The sequence below is a fragment of the Microcaecilia unicolor genome, chromosome 1 (genome assembly GCF_901765095.1).
Source record: "Microcaecilia unicolor chromosome 1, aMicUni1.1, whole genome shotgun sequence".
NCBI classification, from domain to species: Eukaryota; Metazoa; Chordata; class Amphibia; order Gymnophiona; family Siphonopidae; genus Microcaecilia; species Microcaecilia unicolor.
Genome location: NC_044031.1, coordinates 599776548 through 599797094, shown reverse-complemented (window position 1 = coordinate 599797094; position 20547 = coordinate 599776548). Strand labels below are relative to the sequence as shown.

At 46.9% G+C, this 20547-nt stretch overlaps 1 protein-coding gene across 1 annotated transcript in view; it reads left to right on the top strand.

Annotated features, from left to right (window-relative positions):
* The window catches only part of FAM135B (family with sequence similarity 135 member B), a 283306-nt gene that overhangs the window by 59172 nt on the left and 203587 nt on the right, over window positions 1-20547 (top strand). The window contains exons 5-6 of the mRNA XM_030219522.1: window positions 8552-8622; window positions 10335-10508. Of these exons, the coding sequence (XP_030075382.1) occupies window positions 8552-8622; window positions 10335-10508 (245 nt within the window). The remainder of the gene's footprint in view (window positions 1-8551; window positions 8623-10334; window positions 10509-20547) is intronic.

The window sequence follows — 20547 nt, the reverse complement described above, 5'->3', positions numbered from 1 at the left end:
GGGGTAGGCCTCTTTTCGGCCTCGGTCGAGATTTTCTCCCTTACAAATTTTTTGGTGCTCTTTTTCCGTCATTTCGGACTTTGATTTCGCCGGCGCGATTTTTCCGCCCATGACATCGAAGCCTTCCAGCGGCTTCAAGAAGTGCACCCAGTGCGCCCGGGTTATCTCGCTCACTGATCGACACTCGTCGTGTCTTCAGTGTCTGGGGGCCGAGCACCGCCCTCAGAACTGCAGTCTGTGTTCCCTGCTTCAAAGGCGGACTCAGGTAGCGAGACTAGCCCAGTGGAACGTGTTGTTCTCGGGCTCTTCGTCGGCATCGGCACCGGGATCTTCGAGTGCATCGACGTCGTCAGCGTCCAGACCATCTTCCTCGGCCGCCCCTGCATCGAGGCATCGGGCCTCTGCATCGGCGCCGAGACATCGGATAGCTGCATCGACGTCGGTGGTACCGGGACCTCGTCTGCTGATGTCGTCGGACGGTGGTGCATCGTCAGGAGTGCAGGTGAGGGCTGTCCATTCCCCTGCTGGTGGCGGTGAGCCTTCGGGTGGGTCTCCTCCTACCCTGAGTGCTCCTGCGGTACAGCCCCCCCGAGACCGACCTCCTTCGGCCTCGGCCCCGAGGAAGCGACGGCTGGATTCTACGTCCTCCTCGTCGGTGCCGGGGAGCTCCGGTGACATGCTTCGGAAGAAATCGAAGAAGCATCGACACCGGTCGCCTCCCCGCGTCGGCACCGAGAGCTCTGGGTCGCTGAGGGAGTCGGCACCCAGCAGGCATCGGCACCGAGAGGACCGCTCACCCTCTGTTCAAGAGGTGTCGATGCGCTCCACTCTGGACAGCCCGGAACAGCCTCCTCGCCCGGAACAGGTTCTGACGTCGACGCCTGCATCGACCTCTTTGCCTTTCTCTGCAGCCGCTCTGAACGAGAGCCTCCGGGCCGTTCTCCCAGAGATTCTGGGAGAGCTGTTGCGCCCTACTCCTCCGGTACCGGCGGTGCTTGCGCCTCCGGTACCGTCGAGCGTGGCGCCGGCTGGCCCATCGCCCGGGGTGAGGTCCCCGACGTCGGTACCGCGTGCGGTGCCGACTGCGGCCACCTCCCAGGAGGGCTCCCCGACTACGTCGGCGGAGGGAGCTTCGCCGATGCGGTCCAGGGAGTCTACCTCTCGACACCCCCATCGTGGACGTGGCTCCACTGAGTCGAGCCGGGCGAGGTTGCAGACACAGGTTCGTGAACTTGTGTCTGACACTGAGGGTGAGGCCTCGTGGGAGGAAGAAGAAGACTCCAGATATTTCTCTGACGAGGAGTCTGAGGGTCTTCCTTCTGATCCCACTCCCTCTCCTGAAAGACAGCTTTCTCCTCCTGAGAGTCTGTCTTTCGCTTCCTTTGTCCGGGAGATGTCTACGGCCATCCCCTTCCCGGTGGTTGTGGAGGACGAGCCCAGGGCTGAAATGTTTGAGCTCCTGGACTATCCTTCTCCACCTAAGGAAGCGTCCACTGTTCCCTTGCACCATGTCCTAAAAAAGACATTGCTTGCGAACTGGACAAAACCTCTAACTAATCCCCACATCCCCAAGAAGATCGAGTCCCAGTACCGGATCCATGGGGACTCAGAGCTGATGCGCACCCAGTTGCCTCATGATTCTGGAGTTGTGGATCTGGCCCTAAAGAAGGCTAAGAGTTCTAGGGAGCATGCTTCGGCACCCCCGGGCAAGGACTCTAGAACCTTAGACTCCTTTGGGAGGAAGGCCTACCATTCCTCTATGCTCGTGGCCAAAATCCAGTCTTACCAGCTCTACACGAGCATACACATGCGGAACAATGTGCGGCAGTTGGCGGGCTTGGTTGATGCTCTTCCCCCTGAGCAAGCCAAGCCTTTTCAGGAGGTGGTCAGGCAGCTGAAGGCGTGCAGAAAATTCCTGGCCAGACGAGTGTATGACACCTTTGATGTTGCGTCCAGGGCCGCTGCTCAAGGTGTGGTGATGCGCAGGCTCTCATGGCTGCGTGCCGCCGACCTGGAGAATAGACTCCAGCAGCGGATTGCGGACTCGCCTTGCCGTGCGGACAACATTTTTGGAGAGAAAGTCGAACATGTGGTAGAGTCTCTCCACCAGCGGGACACCGCATTCGACAAGTTCTCCCGCCGGCAGCCTTCAGCATCTACCTCTACAGGTAGAAGATTTTTCGGGGGAAGGAAGACTGTTCCCTACTCTTCCGGTAAGCGTAAGTACAATCCTCCTTCTCGACAGCCTGCGGCCCAGGCTAAGCCCCAGCGCGCTCGCTCTCGTCAGCAGCGTGCGCCTCAGCCAGGCCCCTCGGCTCCCCAGCAAAAGCAAGGGGCGAGCTTTTGACTGGCTCCAGCAGAGCATAGCCGACATCCAAGTGTCAGTGCCGGGCGACCTACCAGTCGGGGGGAGGTTGAAAGCTTTTCACCAAAGGTGGCCTCTAATAACCTCCGACCAGTGGGTTCTCCAAATAGTCCGGCAAGGATACACCCTCAATTTGGCCTCAAAACCTCCAAATTGTCCACCGGGAGCTCAGTCTTACAGCTTCCAGCACAAGCAGGTACTTGCACAGGAACTCTCCGCCCTTCTCAGCGCCAATGCGGTCGAGCCCGTGCCATCCGGGCAAGAAGGGCTGGGATTCTATTCCAGGTACTTCCTTGTGGAAAAGAAAACAGGGGGGATGCGTCCCATCCTAGACCTAAGGGCCCTGAACAAATATCTCGTAAAAGAAAAGTTCAGGATGCTTTCCCTGGGCACCCTTCTCCCCATGATTCAGCAAAACGATTGGCTATGCTCTCTGGACTTGAAGGACGCCTACACGCACATCCCGATACTGCCAGCTCACAGACAGTATCTGCGGTTTCAGCTGGGCACACGCCACTTCCAGTACTGTGTGCTACCCTTTGGGCTCGCCTCTGCGCCCAGGGTGTTCACAAAGTGCCTAGCTGTGGTAGCAGCGGCACTTCGCAGGCTGGGGGTGCACGTGTTCCCATATCTCGACGATTGGCTGGTGAAGAACACATCCGAGGCAGGAGCCCTGCAGTCCATGCAGATGACTATTCGCCTCCTGGAGCTACTGGGGTTTGTGATAAATTATCCAAAGTCCCATCTTCTCCCAGTGCAGAAACTCGAATTCATAGGAGCTCTGCTGGACTCTCGGACGGCTCGCGCCTATCTCCCAGAGACGAGGGCCAACAACTTGTTGTCCCTCGTCTCGCGGGTGCGAGCGTCCCAGCAGATCACAGCTCGGCAGATGTTGAGATTGCTGGGCCACATGGCCTCCACAGTTCATGTGACTCCCATGGCCCGTCTTCACATGAGATCTGCTCAATGGACCCTAGCCTCCCAGTGGTATCAGGCTGCTGGGGGTCTAGAAGACGTGATCCACCTGTCCACGAGTTTTCTCGAATCCCTGTATTGGTGGACAATCTGGTCCAATTTGACTCTGGGACGTCCTTTCCAAATTCCTCAGCCACAAAAAGTGCTGACAACGGATGCGTCTCTCCTGGGATGGGGAGCTCATGTCGATGGGCTTCACACCCAAGGAAGCTGGTCCCTCCAGGAACGCGGTCTACAGATCAATCTCCTGGAGTTGCGAGCGATCTGGAACGCTCTGAAGGCTTTCAGAGATCGGCTGTCCTATCAAATTATCCAAATTCAGACAGACAACCAGGTTGCCATGTACTATGTCAACAAGCAGGGGGGCACCGGATCTCGCCCCCTGTGTCAGGAAGCCGTCAGCATGTGGCTCTGGGCTCGCCGTCTCGGCATGGTGCTCCAAGCCACATATCTGGCAGGCGTAAACAACAGTCTGGCCGACAGACTGAGCCGGATTATGCAACCTCACGAGTGGTCGCTCAACTCCAGAGTGGTGCGCCAGATCTTCCAAGCGTGGGGCACCCCCTTGGTGGATCTCTTCGCATCTCGAGTGAACCACAAAGTCCCTCAGTTCTGTTCCAGGCTTCAGGCCCCCGGCAGACTGGCATCGGATGCCTTCCTCCTGGATTGGGGGGAGGGCCTGCTGTATGTTTATCCTCCCATTCCTCTGGTGGGGAAGACTTTGTTGAAACTCAAGCAAGACCGAGGCACCATGATTCTGATTGCTCCTTTTTGGCCGCGTCAGATCTGGTTCCCTCTTCTTCTGGAGTTATCCTCCGAAGAACCGTGGAGATTGGAGTGTTTTCCGACCCTCATCACGCAGGACGAAGGGGCTCTTCTGCATCCCAGCCTCCGGTCCCTGGCTCTCAAGGCCTGGATGTTGAGAGCGTAGACTTTGCCTCTTTGGGTCTGTCAGAGGGTGTCTCCCGCGTCTTGCTTGCTTCCAGGAAAGATTCCACTAAGAGGAGTTACTTCTTTCTGTGGAGGAGGTTTGCCGTCTGGTGTGACAGCAAGGCCCTAGCTCCTCGCTCTTGTCCTACACAGACCCTGCTTGAATACCTTCTGCACTTGTCTGAGTCTGGTCTCAAGACCAACTCTGTAAGAGTTCACCTTAGCGCAATCAGTGCATACCATTACCATGTGGAAGGTAAGCCGATCTCAGGACAGCCTTTAGTTGTTCGCTTCATGAGAGGTTTGCTTTTGTCAAAGCCCCCTGTCAAGCCTCCTACAGTGTCATGGGATCTCAATGTCGTTCTCACCCAGCTGATGAAACCTCCTTTTGAGCCACTGAATTCCTGCCATCTGAAGTACTTGACCTGGAAGGTCATTTTCTTGGTGGCAGTTACTTCAGCTCGTAGAGTCAGTGAGCTTCAGGCCCTGGTAGCCCAGGCCCCTTACACCAAATTTCATCATAACAGAGTAGTCCTCCGCACTCACCCTAAGTTCTTGCCAAAGGTTGTGTCGGAGTTCCATCTGAACCAGTCAATTGTCTTGCCAACATTCTTTCCCCGTCCTCATTCCTGCCCTGCTGAACGTCAGCTGCACACATTGGACTGCAAGAGAGCATTGGCCTTCTACCTGGAGCGGACACAGCCCCACAGACAGTCCGCCCAATTGTTTGTTTCTTTTGATCCCAATAGGAGGGGAGTGGCTGTAGGGAAACGCACCATATCCAATTGGCTAGCAGATTGCATTTCCTTCACTTACGCCCAGGCGGGGCTGGCTCTTGAGGGTCATGTCACGGCTCATAATGTTAGAGCCATGGCTGCGTCGGTAGCCCACTTGAAGTCAGCCTCTATTGAAGAAATTTGCAAAGCTGCGACGTGGTCATCCGTCCACACATTCACATCTCATTACTGCCTGCAGCAGGATACCCGACACAACAGTCGGTTCGGGCAGTCAGTTCTTCAGAACCTGTTTGGGCTTTAGGATCCAACTCCACCCCCCGAGGGCCCTGTTTGTTCTGTTCCAGGCTGCACTCTCAGTTAGTTGGTAAATTTTTTAGGTCAATTTCAGTTATGTCCTCGCCGTTGCGAGACCCAATTGACCATGGTTATTGTTTTGAGTGAGCCTGGGGGCTAGGGCTACCCCATCAGTGAGAACAAGCAGCCTGCTTGTCCTCGGAGAAAGCGAATGCTACATACCTGTAGAAGGTATTCTCCGAGGACAGCAGGCTGATTGTTCTCACAAACCCGCCCGCCTCCCCGTTGGAGTTGTGTCTTCCCTTGAAGTGTATTGTCTTGCTACATACTGGACTGGCCGGCTCGAGCCGGTTTCGGGCGGGAAGACGGCCGCGCATGCGCGGTGCGCGCGGGCGCGCGAGGACTAGCAAAGGACTTTGCTAGAGAAGTTTCCGATTGGAGGGGCTGCCGTGGACGTCAACCCATCAGTGAGAACAATCAGCCTGCTGTCCTCGGAGAATACCTTCTACAGGTATGTAGCATTCGCTTTCCCAAGACGTGGATAGGTACTAGGCTCTGGGAAGATACCCGGTCAGGACCACAATAAAGTTAAATTTAACTGATGAGATAGTCACATTGCAGTTGGATGTTTGTAACTTAGCCAATTGTGGATCTTTAGACTGGCAATGATGGTATTGTCAATATCATGTTTATTTGTATACTTACGTTGAAATGAGTCAGTATACATCTCCTTGCACGACATGGGCTAATGTATGGTGGTATACTGGACCCAACTTTCCCACAGAAAAATACCAAAACGCTTGGAATAATCCCTTACTACCTCAAATTTCAGAAGCAAAGATTCCTATTAAGCTCCTCAACGTAACCAGCCTTAAGGAAACTTTTATTCTTGAGACTGGTTTCGGTGAAGCTAATGTGTGGCTAGATTGGATTCAGTATACTATCCGGAGTTTAAATGTATCTGATTGTTATGTTTGTTCTGCTTCTCGCTCTGAGCCTCAAGCAGTCCCTTTTGCCTTAAATTTTGTAAATGATTACAATGGAATCATGTGCATGTTAAAAATTGCTCCAGGGTTCCAGTAAACCTATTGAACCACACTGCCTTTCTCGCAGCCTACTGTTCCCCGATTTACCTAAGGGAGTAAAAACACCCCCGGTATTCATACCACCAGTCCCTAGGACAATTTTTGAGACCTGTCTAACCCGAGAAAAAGTTTTGAATCTTTACTTAGTTTGTAACCTTTCACTATGTAACTCTACCTAACCTCTACCAATGACTTTGACTTTTCCCGTCCTCGGGCAGACATATGGTGATATTGTGTAACTAAAACTTTATATTCGATGCTGCTTACCAATTGGCAGGGCAAATGTGGTCTAGCCCAATTAGTGATTCCACTTACCCAATCAATTGATAATCCAGTTCTTTCTAGAAAGAAGCGAGAAATCCCTGGTTGCTTTGATGATAGAATTTATATTGACTCTATAGATGTACCAAGGAGGGTGCCAGATGAATTCAAGGCCAGCAACCAAATTGCTGCAGGTTTTGAATCCTCTTTGTTTTGGTGGTCCACTATTAACAAGAATGTTGATTGGATTAATTACATTTATTATAATCAACAGCGAATGTTGATTGGATTAATTACATTTATTATAATCAACAGTGATTCATTAATTATACTCGAGATGCAGTTAAAGGTATTGCTGCTCAATTAGATGCCACATGAACTTGCTGAGAATTCTGGTGTAGATACCACCTGGACTGGGTGGATCAACAATATTTTTGGAAAATGGAAGACTTTCATATTATCTAGTTTGACCACAATAATAATTGTTATTGCTGTATTTGTACTTCTTGGCTGTTGTATAATACCCTGTATTAGAAGTTTAGTGCAACAATTAATTGAAACTGCTTTAACAAAGAACCTATAGGACATGAATATGTTCTATATGAAAGATTACATATTGACATAGAGATTTAAAATGTTGAAGATAATGCTTAATATTTTTGTGATTTCTTTTATTCTGCATCATTGTCCTTCTCTAGGATTATTCAGATGGGAAAGCATTCTAAGTAACATAAGGCCCGGGGAAGGTTAAAGAAGGACAATATATATCTCACTATAACCACCTTGTCTTGTTACCTGTCACATATAGCCTATAGAGCTGGCATGAATTGTGACTCACAGCTACTCCCTAACCTTAACAATGTGACTAAGATCTAGACACTTATGCAGGAAACTGAAATCGCCCTTTAGTGCCCATGAGGTCGTATGGCAATGACGGGTAAAAGACAGGAACAGGATTCTCATCCTGCTAAGGGAATCTGAGTGGCCTGCAACCTAAGCCAGCCTGCGGCTGGGGCTGGGGCACTAACACAGAATATGTAGAATAAATTAATGAAATAAAGGCGAGACACAGATCCTAGGTGCTGGACTAGGCTGTGATTTATGTTTTCTGTAACACAAAGGTGACAAACCTAATATAAATGAAGTCCTTATTACAAGGCCTTCAAGGGGGGAGTTGTAGAAATATGAGCACAAGGTATGCATTATGGAATGGGTTAAAAGGCCAGAGATTGATGAATCTGTATGACTCTGGAATCTATCAGAGATTGATAGAGCCTGCATGACTCTGGGATTTATGATCTCTGGAATTTATGATACCCTTAGGGAGCAGGCAAGTGGGCCTGAGGAGGAGACTAGTGTAAACAGCAGAAGAATGTTGTTTTAACAGCTTAAAAGAAATCAGATAATCTGTGAGAAGGACAGTTTGCAGAACAAGAGTCATGTAAATCATTGTCTGAAACAAACTCTATAAGCTGCCGTCTCAGAAGAATATTTCAGAGATGCAGACAGAAAAACATCTTATGTTATTGAATTGATCTCTCATGAGAAACTATGGTGAATAAAATTATATTTTCTCATTTGCCCTTAGTATTGGTTTCTTTTACTCCTCCCAGTTGCGAATGGCTGGTTTATGCTAATTTGGGAAGGGATACAAGCAGCCTAAAAACATTTGGTGTTTCTTTGGATGCATAGTTATTCTCGTTATTCCTTGTTGTCAGCTGCAGAAAAAGACAGATTTAGAAGCAACATACACACATATGAAAACTCACACAGCAGTATGTATATTAACAGCCTAACACAGAGAGCCAAGGTAAAGGAGGTGTTCCTTCTATGGACAAGAGATAGCAACTGTTATTGTAAGGGCTACATATATGTTTGAGATTGATATATTTTTTTCTTTCCAGGTAGAGGATGCAATGAGTGAAGTAAATTTTCAGTTGAAGTTGGACCTTCATTTTACTGACAGTGAGCAACAGTGAGTATAGTTTGAACAACTTTAACAATGTTGAAACTTCTTTCCATTGTAATTTAGTGTAATCATAAACCGTTATGCAGTTGTAACAATGTTTTTTTAAGATTGGGTTGTAAGGGCCCCTTTTTTTGAATTCATAGGTCTTTTTCAAGACCCCCTATACAAAATGGCTCTACATCCGTACCCACACTACAAAGTTATCCCAGTCTCTGGAGTCATTGATCCATTTCCTACCTTTTCTCCTTCTTTGTGCGTTCTGTGGGATTTTGCTGTTCATCCACCCAGGTGGATCACCCATCCCGGCTATGTGTTGGAAACCACTGCCTTATGCAAAAGTGAAGCCATAGGAAGCTTCATTCAAATTTGACAGGCTTGCCAAAATTGTGGCAGTTATACTGTTTAACCAAAAGTGTGTCTGATCCATGGACAGGAAAGATTTCCAAATTATACAGTAGGTGCTTAACACTGGTAGAATGTCTAAAAACCAAGTTGAACATGTACAAAATAAATTAATTGAACATAGAGCAATGTTTGGAAAGCTATGTTAATTCTGTAGATGAATATGGTTAAAATTTGAACTTTTAATAAAAATAGACTTGTTTGGCATGGAGTTGTATGTTACACTTTTTAGGTATGTCACAGTATTATAGTAGAAACTTAAAATATGCTATAGAATTTTGTACCCTGCTGCCTAATCTGTCCAGGAGCTACCATTAGAAATCAGAGTGGAGGAGTAGCCTAGTAGTTGGAGCAATAGGTTGCAAACTGGGAACGTCAAGGGTTCTAAGTCTGTGAATGCTACTACTACCACTTAACATTTCTAGAGCACTAGTAGGGTTACGCAGCGCTGTACAGATTAACAAAAAAGGACAGTCCCTGCTCCAAGGAGTTTACAATCTAATGGGTGAAATGTCAAGTAGGGGCAGTCTAGATTTCCTGAATAGAGGTATGATGGTTAGGTGCTGAAGGCGACATTGAAGAGGTGAGCTTTGAGCAAGGCTTTGAAGATGGGCAGGGAGGGGGCCTGGCATATGGGCTCAGGGAGTTTATTCCAGGCAGAAAGGGCGGAGCCTGGAGTTGGCAGTGGTGGAGAAGGGGACTGACAGGAGGGATTTGTCTTGAGAACGGAGGTTACTGGTAGGAATGTAAGGGGAGATGAGGGTAGAGGTAGGGAGGGGCTGTAGATCGAGTGCATTTGTAGGTTAAAAGGAGAAGCTTAAACTGTATGCGGTACCTGATTGGAAGCCAGTGAAGTGACTTGAGGAGAGGGGTGATATAAGTGTACCGGTTCAGGTGGAAGATAAGACGTGCAGCAGAGTTTTGAACGGACTCAAGGGGGGATAGATGGCAAAGTGGGAGGCCAGTGAGGAGTAGGTTGCAGTAGTCAAGGCGAGAGGTAATGAGAGAGTGGATGAGAGTTTGGGTGGTGTGCTCAGACAGGAAGGGGCGAATTTTGCTGATGTTATAGAGGAAGAATGCTCTTTTTAACCTTGGGTAGGTCACTTCACATTCTGTTGCCTTGGGTACAAATATAGATTATAAATCTACTGAGGACCTAGAAATTCCTGCCGTACCTGAATATAACTTGCTTTGAGCAACCAATGAAAGGGACTAAGCTAGCAACCAACCAACAAAAATAACTAAGTTAAATGTAAATAATTATGGAGTATGCAGTGATTTTAGTCGTTTCTAATCTTCTAAATCTTTTTTTTCAGGCTTAGAGATGTTACTGTGATCCCTTTGATAAGCAGTCGTACTCTTAACCTTCATTTTCACCCCAGAAGAGGCCTACACCACTATGTTCCTGTCATGTTTGACTATTTCCATTTGTCAGTGATATCTGTAACTGTGCATGCTTCACTGGTGGCATTACATCAGCCTCTGATCAGGTAAACAATTCAGGAATTACATTTTTTGACTCTCAGAATTACTATGGAAAATGTTTTAATGTATGGAACATGATAGACATCTAGAATTCTCTGAGGAAGCACAGGATGCAAGTCTTTATTATAGATGTGAGTTGTTTGAAATCACAAAGGAAATGATGTTTTCTAATGGAAACAACAGTAAACAGAAATCCCAGAAATTTACTCACATGTCTTCAGTTCACACCATTAATGACAAGTCTATATAATAAAAAGCACCTCCAACGTTCTGAAGGTGACTCTGTGGCAGTGAAAGTTTGAAGGGTTCGTGCTGCCTCTAACCCTGTATCCATCTCCTGAATTGACGTCACGCACTTCCGGGTTTGTCACAAACAGCACTGACCATCCACAGGATAGCAGCACGAGGCACAACTTCAACGTCTATAGTCTTCCCTTCAAGTTCATTCCCTCAGTGTCCTGCCCTTGTGGAAAGAGGAAATGACGTCAGCAGGCGGGACTCAGAGGGAACAAAGTCGAAGGGAAGGCTACAGACGGGCAGGGCTTTCAAAGACACGGCCGCTTCGACGGAGGTAAACAGGGGAACGAGGAGAATCGATGGATGGCTGGAGGGGGAGCCAGGGGAGCGAGGAGAATCTCTGGGTGGCTGGAGGGGGAGCAGGGGAGAGAGGACAATCACTGGGTGCCTGGGGGGGGGGGGGGCTGGGGAGAGAGGAGAATCGCAGGGTGGCTGGGGGGGGGGGGCAGGGGAGAGGAGGATGGCTGGAGGGAGGGCGGGGGAGAGAGGAGAATCGCTGGGTGGCTGGAGGAGTGGCAGGGCAAAGAGGAGAATCGCTGGGTGTCTGGAGGGGGGCAGGGGAGAGGAGAATCACTGGGTGGCTGGAGGGGGAGCAGGGGACAGAGGAGACTCGCTGGGTGGCTGGAAGGGGGGCAGGGAAGAGAGGAGAATCGCTGGGTGGCTGGATGGGGGGCAGGGGACAGAGGAGACACGCACCCAGCGGTCTCACTCTCTCCCTGTCACACACTTACACATTCTCTCTCTCTCTCTCTCTCTCATACACACACACAGACACTCTCACACACACTCTCTCAAACATACACAGTCCGAGAAAAACCTTTCTAGCACCCGTTTCATTTGTGTCAGAAACGGGCCTGTTTTACTAGTCTCTTATAATGCACACTGGTGGCTAATATGCATACTGTTAGGTAGTAGAACACACTACTCACACTACTGTTTGAAGCCAATAGGGGAGTACGTTGCTTCTACATCCCCTTTGCTTGCCTACTGGTTTGTGTTTATGCTCTTACTAAAGTAACTCATTTTTTTCTGTGGGTTTTTTTTTAAATCTCAAAAAATGAGCAGAAAGGGGAGGGGTCAGAAAAGAGGATATCATAATTTGAATTTGTCAGTCCTATGCAGTGATGCAATTTGTCTCTAAGAGAGGAGCTTGGCATTGCATGTTTGAAACTAAATCTGCCAGTTTTTATACAGATGGTTTTTTTAAGGGTGAGACCCAAACAATATATAAAGGGGTCTGAATGGTTGCTGCACTTATTGTTAAATTTATGGGGGGGACAGATTCTGATAGCAGGCACATTAGGAAATGAGTCAAATATACTAGTGACAGAAGAGTGGAATTTTTCATTTCAAGAACAGAGCTCTCTGACTGACTGTGTCTTGTGGTATAAATAACAGTCTGTGTGTCTTCAAAGCAGAGGGTTTCACTAATAGACCCACTCTTTCTGTGTGTGTTGGAACATAAGAACAACGATTCAGTAGTTGGAACATAAGGACAGTGCCTTGCACACTTCTACGGTCTGTCTCCTGTGTATGGCAAGATGGATCAAGATCGAATGGAGTGGACTTTGATGGCAAATAATTGTTCAAAATCATCTTGCATTTAACTACTCCGGACTCTACTTCTACTACCCAACCATCTGCCAGTGTTCTTGTTGCTTTCTTCTCTGCTAAGGTTGATAACCTTTGTTCATCATTTCCTTCCGATAATTCTCCCACCAGCCAGATACTTCAGCCCCCTGTTCCCAATTCTTTTTCTAGTTGGTGTAATTTCTTCTTACTGTCCTTAACCCATCTGTCTCAACTGGTGAAAACTATGAATCTGAAACATGCGTGGGATAGACACAAAGGAATCCTGTTTAGAAGGAATGGATCCATGGAATCTTAGCGGTGATTGGATGGATCATGACTGAATAGATGTGGATGGGCTGGAGAGTAAATTTTAAGGGGCTTAGATGTTAACTTCAGAAATTTTAGTACAAGAACAGTGCTGGGCAGAGTTCTACGGTCTGTTGTCTGAAAATGGCAAGGACAAATCAAACTCTGGTATAATGAATTTATCTTGTTGGTGTTTCGTATAGTGCTGTCTGGTGTCTAATTTTGCAGAGATCAGCCAGCTTTGTGTATGTAATGTATTCCCTTATCTATGATCAAACAGGACAAACAGCTAGCCTTTGTCTTCTTGGCCTTTTCAGAGACAAGTTAATAGGCAGGCTTAGCCCAAGTCATCAGCTATAAAATTTGGAAATGATAACAAGTGTCTGCTTGTTCTCAAACAAGCTCTGGACGTAATGCAGAGAACCTCTATCAGTGAAGGACAGATATGAGTGGTAAATATTCAGGGAAATTTGAGGTTACAAAGGGCAAATGATGAATAATGGGGAAAAAAAGCCAAAAAAGCAGAGGTATGATAAGGTGACCTTAGAGGTTAGGGTTGAAGAATACCAGATAATAAAGAGAAAAATATAAAAGAGATTAAGAGATTAGACAAAGGGAAGCTTCAGTATCTCACTAAGCACGTCTTGTAGCAGTCAGACTTCATAGGTTCCAGGGAAACACGTAGAGAAGCCACCAGAGAGAGATTTTATTTTACTTCTGCTGAAATTTAGATGTATATAAATAAGCATTCAATTTTCTGTAACACTGGGATAAAAGAATTTTATTGTAATCATTTGTTTAATAAATTTTAGCATTATTGTAAAAGAGAAAAAATATAGTCTGAACTGTGTTTCCTTTGCCGAAAGGGCTTTCTGACCCCTCCAAAATGTTCAGCTCCTCTCAGAGGCAAAGGGGTGCTTTACATTGGGCAGACTGGATGGACCGTACAGGTCTTTATCTGCCGTCATTTACTATGTTACTATCAGGCTTATTTTCAAAAGAGATTGTCGGCGATCTTCCGACACAAATCGGGAGATGACCGGCCATCTCCTAAAACTGGCCAAATCGGTATAATCGAAAGCCGATTTTTTTACACACTCGCCGGCATTCCGTTGCGGAGGCGGCCAAACTTCAAGGAGGCGTGTTGGCAGGGTAGCAAAGGCGGGACGTGGGCGTGCTTACGAGATGGCCGGCTTCAGCTGATAATGGAAAAAAGAAAACCGGCGATGACGAGCATTTGGCCGGTTTTACTTGGTCTATTTATTTTCACGACCAAGTCTCAAAAAGGTGCCCAAACTGACCAGATGACCACCGGAAGGAATCGGGGATGACCTCCCCATACTCCCCCAATGGTCACCAACCCCCTCCCACCCAAAAAAAAAACCTTTAAAACATTTTTTTGCCAGCCTCTATGCCAGCCAGCTCCATGACAGCAGTATGTAGGTCCCTGGAGCAGATTTAAAGCCAGGTGTACTAAACTGCATGGAAGAGTCCTTCCCTTACCGATCCCTTAGCGAATCGGTAAGGGAAGGGCATGCATGAAGGAAATCGCATGCAAATGAGCTGCTCATTTGCACGCGCATTTCCTTCCCTAGGAGGGGAAGCGGCCAGCTCGTAAAAAAAAAGGATCTTGCTGATCAGTTATGTTATGACTTACTTGTTCTGGAGTGCTGTATTTTGTGATATTGTTTTGAGAAATGTTCAATAAAGACTTCATACAAATTTAAAAAGTTCCTGCCTTGCACTTCCCTTAATGGCCGTCTTTCTCCCCGAATGGGGAAATCAAAACTGTGTTTGCTCATAGCTTTTTTAGTAACAGTGGGATTTGAACCGGCCACCTCAGCATTATAAGACCAGTGATGTAACCACTTGGCCACAGCTCCACTTAGTTGGATGTCCCTCCCTTTTGATTATACCCCTTCAGGTCTCTCTCAGCCAATCACAGCGCGTTTAGCTGTCTGTGAGTGGCTGAGAGAGACCTGGAGGGGCGTAATCAAAAGGGAGGGACATCCAAGTAAGTGGAGCTGTGGCCAAGTGGTTACATCACTGGTCTTGTAATGCAGAGGTGGCCGGTTCAAATCCCACTATTACTACTAAAAAAGCTGTGAGCAAAAACAGTTTTGATTTTCATGTTTGGGGAGGAGAACGACGGCCATTAAGGGAAGTGCACGTCAGGGACGGCCATCAAGGGAAAATGCACGGCAGGGACTTTTTAAATTTGTATGGTCTTTATTGAACATTTCTCAAAACAGTATCACAAAATACAGCACTCCAGAAAAAGTAAGTCATAACATAACTGATCAGCAAGATCTAAATATCCAGAAGTACCAGTGCACTACGAATGCTGGCCCCTCCCACGGCCAAATGCCTTGGATTTGGTCGGGTTTGAGATGGCCGGTTCCAGTTTCCATTATTGCTGAAAAACAAAGTCTGCCATCTCAAACCCGGCGATCTATGGCATTTGGCTGGCCCCAACCGTGTTATCGAAACAAAAGATGTCCGTCCATCTTTTTTGATAATACGGTTTCGGACAGCTCTTTTGCAGCGCCACCAAAATAGATGGCCGGCCATCTATTTTGGCTGGTGCCGTTCGATTATGCCCCTCCACGTTACTTCTTTTCTTGATACCCTCCCTCCTAAATGGCTGCTGTCATCTAAACATGGTCTACTGCCTCTGGCTAGGCATGTGATCTTAAAAAAACAAAACAGGAAAAAACCCCCAACCCTTTGGCATATCCAAGATGCAATGGAAACAGAAGGGGATGACACAATGACTTTCACTCTGAGGATAAATACAAAAGTAGTCTTTATTGAGCAAAGCACCAAGGTGGGACCCAACACGGGACTGTAATTTGATGGACAAACCCATCTGCCTCGGAAGTCACAAAGCACTTCAAAACATAAACACTATGTTTATGGTGCCTATCAGAAACAGTAGAGAGTATGCCAACGGTGTTGCAGAAATAATGCCACAAAGTTAATGAGTTCATTGACCACATGTTGGATGTCCTTTCGTTCATTTTGTGGCATTATTTCTGCAACACAAGAGTTGGCATACTGTCCATTGTTTCTGATAGGCACCATAAACATTATGTTTTGAAGTGCTTTGTGACCCCCGAGGCATGCGACTTTGTCTGCCGAAAAACGGTTGTGTGTTGGGTCTCACCTTGGTGCTTTGCTCAATAAAGACTGCTTTTGCATTTATACTCTTGAGTGTTCCATTGTGCTAGGCATTTGATCTGTCAGAGCTTAACTGAGCTCTGTTCTCGCTGTGTGGAAACATGCTGTGGTCCGTGCATTTCTCAAAAAGGCCTCATTAGACCCCACCCTACCTGAAAGTTATCATCCAGTCTCCAACCTTTGTTTTGCCTCCATGTTACTTGAGAAGGTGGTTTTCAAACAGTTATCCTCGCATATTGAACTGCTTTCTGCTCTCCACCCTTGTCAAACTGGCTTTCGTTCTACACATAGTACTGAAACAGCAGTCACTGCCTAGTGAATTATACTGTTACCTTGATTCTGGGAAAATCTTTCTTGTAGTCTCTTTAGATCTGTCTTCAGTGCTTGACTTAGTCGATCACTCCCTTCTTCTTTCTCATCTCCGTTCCCTGGGATATTGGGTACTGTCTTGTCATGGTTTTGTCTTAACCTCTCTGACTGTTTGTTCTCAGTAAAGACTCACCTTTCCACTTCCCCTCACCACTCTTTCTTGTGGGGTTCCAGCTGAATCTCAGGTGGGACCCACATAAGCTCCAGCAGCCAGGCTACATAAAATTAGCACTTGTCTTGCCTAGTGCCAGTGCCCACACATGGTCTGGAAAGAATATCTGGGACTAATTTAGCCGGTGAAGATAAGTGTTTAAAAAAACACTTACCACAGCTGGCTGAATATCAGGGGGTATATAGTGACTGGACATATTCATTAATGTTTATTTTCCTACCCTTATCTTGAACATAAACATATCATGCCTTTTTCAAAAATGAAACATGCAGGTGGCAGAGAATGAGAGGAGAGATGGAAAAGTACAGTTAGGTTAGCATGTTGAGCAGATGAAATAGTTTCCCACTGCACTATCTCATGCTAAAAGGCAGACTGCATCCAAAGTGGGTACACATTACATAGATGAAATAGAGAATATGGGGTTTAATCAGCTGCTCCATCTATTAGCTTCCAGTTACAAAGTGACCAGCAGGGCAACATTTAGTAGGTAGGTGATCCCTACTCTGTTTGCTCAGTATCGTTCCCAGGTGAAGGCACAGATGGACAAGGGTGAAACATCCATTTTACAATTGACATCTAGACCAGCTAGAATGCTACACAGGCATACTTATCTCTCATAGCTTACTGGTGGCAGCAACAATTGTCAGATCTAACAGGATATCAGTAGGCTGTATGGTACACCCAGATGATAAACCAGATTCATACCTCAGTCCATATCTTGGAAGCAGTTCAGGGGATAATTGATGGTTGGTTTGATGGCAGAGATATGAAAATCAAATTTTTTTATTACAGTGGTAGCAATATGATGAAGGCTGTGAGGTGGGCTTTCAGGGGATCTGGTGCCCATGAAAATAGTTGGTCATTATAATTGACGTGTGAAAGGATGGCAGTAGTTAAGGAAGATGCAGGCATTAGTTGTTGCACCTCTAAATAAACTGATTCAGGATGTGAGCACTAGGTAGAATTCTGTATAGCTAAATGCTACAGAAGTTAGTTAAGCAGCAGACTGTATTTCATTAATTTTCTCTGGAGGCTGACATGGGCTGGATTGCTCCCTTGGGTATCAGGATTGGATACACATGGTGCAAGCAGTGTATTTTCTGTAGCTCTTTAAGGATGCAATGGAGGTCCTAACCTGTTTTACCTCTTTTCATAAGGGAGGCATTCTATCACCATTATTACTTTTGTATGTATGTGTACATACGTCTTTCTCAGAATGAAGTTTCTAATAATCTAATTAATTTATGCAGATGAGATTACTATATATGTTCCTTTCATTAATGACCCTCTGCCATGGCGGTTATCTTTTTTCACATACTCCTCGCCCTGCTGGCCGCGGGGGTGGTGTTGGATTACTTCTCTCTCCCTCCTCCAGATTTCAACCCCTTCTTCCACCTCAATCTCACTGTTTTTCCTCCTTTGAAGTCCACTCTATCCGCCTTTTCTCTCCTCTGCCTCTTCGAATATTGGTCATTTATCGTCCCCCTCATAAGTCCCTTTCATCCTTTCTCAGTGACTTTGATGTCTGGCTTGCCTTCTTCCATGATCCTTCCTCCCCCTCTCTCATCCTTGGTGACTTTAATATTCCTGCTAATGATCCTTCTAACTCTTATATTTCCAAGTTACTCGCTTTAACATCCTCCTTTAATCTCCAACTATGCTCCACCTCCCCCACTCATCAAAATGGTCACTGTCTTGATCTCATCTTCTCCTCCAACTGTTCACCCTCTAGTTTCCTTGCCTCTGATCTTCCCCTCTCTGATCACCATCTTATAACTTTCACACTTAAATCTCCTCCCTCCCAGTCCCGTCCTATCTTATCTAATTTATCTAGGAATCTTCATGATATTGACCCTTCATCTCTATCCTCCCATGTTTCAAACCTCCTCTCTACTGTGGCACCATCTACGAGGCTGTTTCTTCTTACAACAGTACTCTATCCTCTGCCTTAGACACTCTTGCACCTTTGATGACCCGCCCTATAAGGCGTACAAAACCCCAACCTTGGCTGATTTCTAATATCCACTACCTACGTTCCTGTACCCGCTCCGCCGAACGCCTCTGGTGGAAATCTCGGGCCTTTGCTGATTTCTTACACTTTAAGTTCATGCTGACCTCCTTCCAATCTGCTCTTTTACACGCCAAACAGGATTATTGTATCCAACTGACCAGCTCTCTTGGCTCTAACCCTCGACTTCTCTTCACCACATTGAACTCTCTCCTCAAGGTGCCCCCTCCCCCAACTCCCCATTCATTATCTCCCCAGACCCTTGCTGAATTCTTTCACGACAAGGTTCAAAAGATAAACCTTGAATTCTCTACCTCGCCACCTCTCCCTCCACTAGTCCGTTCCCCTCTCTCTCTCCTTCCCCTCAATCCTTTTTCTCCTTTCCTGAAGTTACTATAGAGGAAACTACACTTCTCCTTTCTTCCTCAAAATGTACCTCTTGTTCCTCTGATCCCATTCCCACCCACCTTCTTAATGCCATCTCACCTGCTCTTATTCCTTTTATCTGTCACATTCTCAACCTCTCACTTTTCACTGTATCTGTCCCTACTGCCTTTAAACATGCTGTGGTCACACCTCTCCTTAAGAAGCCTTCACTTGACCCTACTTGTCCCTCTAATTACCGACCCATCTCCCTCCTCCCTTTTCTCTCCAAATTACTTGAGCGTGCTGTTCACCACCGCTGCCTTGATTTTCTCTCCTCACATGCTATTCTTGACCCACTACAATCTGGTTTTCGCCCTCTCCACTCAACCGAAACTGCGCTTATTAAAGTCTCCAATGACCTATTACTTGCTAAATCCAGAGGACAATATTCCATCCTCATTCTTCTTGATCTTTCCGCTGCTTTTGACACTGTCGATCACAGCATACTTCTCGATACCCTGTCCTCACTTGGATTCCAGGGCTCTGTCCTTTCCTGGTTCTCTTCCTACCTCTCCCTCCGCACCTTTAGTGTTCACTCTGGTGGATCCTCTTCTACTTCTATCCCTCTGCCTGTCGGTGTATCTCAGGGTTCTGTTCTTGGTCCCCTCCTCTTTTCTATCTACACTTCTTCCCTTGGTTCATTAATCTCATCCCATGGCTTTTCCTACCATCTCTATGCTGATGACTCCCAAATCTACCTTTCGACCCCTGATATCTCACCTTTCATCCAAACCAAAGTTTCAGCGTGCTTGTCTGACATTGCTGTCTGGATGTCTCAACACCACCTGAAATTAAATATGACCAAAACCGAGCTTCTCATTTCCTCCCCCAAACCCACCTCCCCACTCCCCCCGGTTTTCTATTTCTGTTGATGTCTCTCTCATTCTCCCTGTCTCCTCAGCTCGAAACCTTGGGGTCATCTTTGACTCTTCTCTTTCCTTCTCTGCTCATTTCCAGCAGATCGCCAAGACCTGTCGTTTCTTTCTTTACAACATCCGTAAAATCCGCCCCTTTCTTTCCGAGCACTCTACCAAAACCCTCATCCACACCCTTGTCACCTCTCGTTTAGACTACTGCAATCTGCTTCTTGCTGGCCTCCCACTTAGTCACCTCTCCCCTCTCCAGTCGGTTCAAAACTCTGCTGCCCGTCTCATCTTCCGCCAGGGTCGCTTTACTCATACTACCCCTCTCAAGTCGCTTCACTGGCTCCCTATCCGTTTTCGCATCCTGTTCAAACTTCTTCTACTAACCTATAAATGTAGTCACTCTGCTGCTCCCCAGTATCTCTCCACACTCGTCCTTCCCTACACCCCTTCCCGTGCACTCCGCTCCATGGATAAATCCTTCTTATCTGTTCCCTTCTCCACTACTGCCAACTCCAGACTTCGCGCCTTCTGTCTCGCTGCACCCTACGCCTGGAATAAACTTCCTGAGCCCCTACGTCTTGCCCCATCTTTGGCCACCTTTAAATCTAGACTGAAAGCCCACCTCTTTAACATTGCTTTTGACTCGTAACCACTCGCCTCCACCTACCCCCTACCCTCCTCTCCTCCTTCCTGTACACATTAATTGATTTGCTTACTTTATTTTTTGTCTATTAGATTGTAAGCTCTTTGAGCAGGGACTGTCTTTCTTCTATGTTTGTGCAGCGCTGCGTATGCCTTGTAGCGCTATAAAAATGCTAAATAGTAGTAGTAGTAGTAGTAGTAGTAAT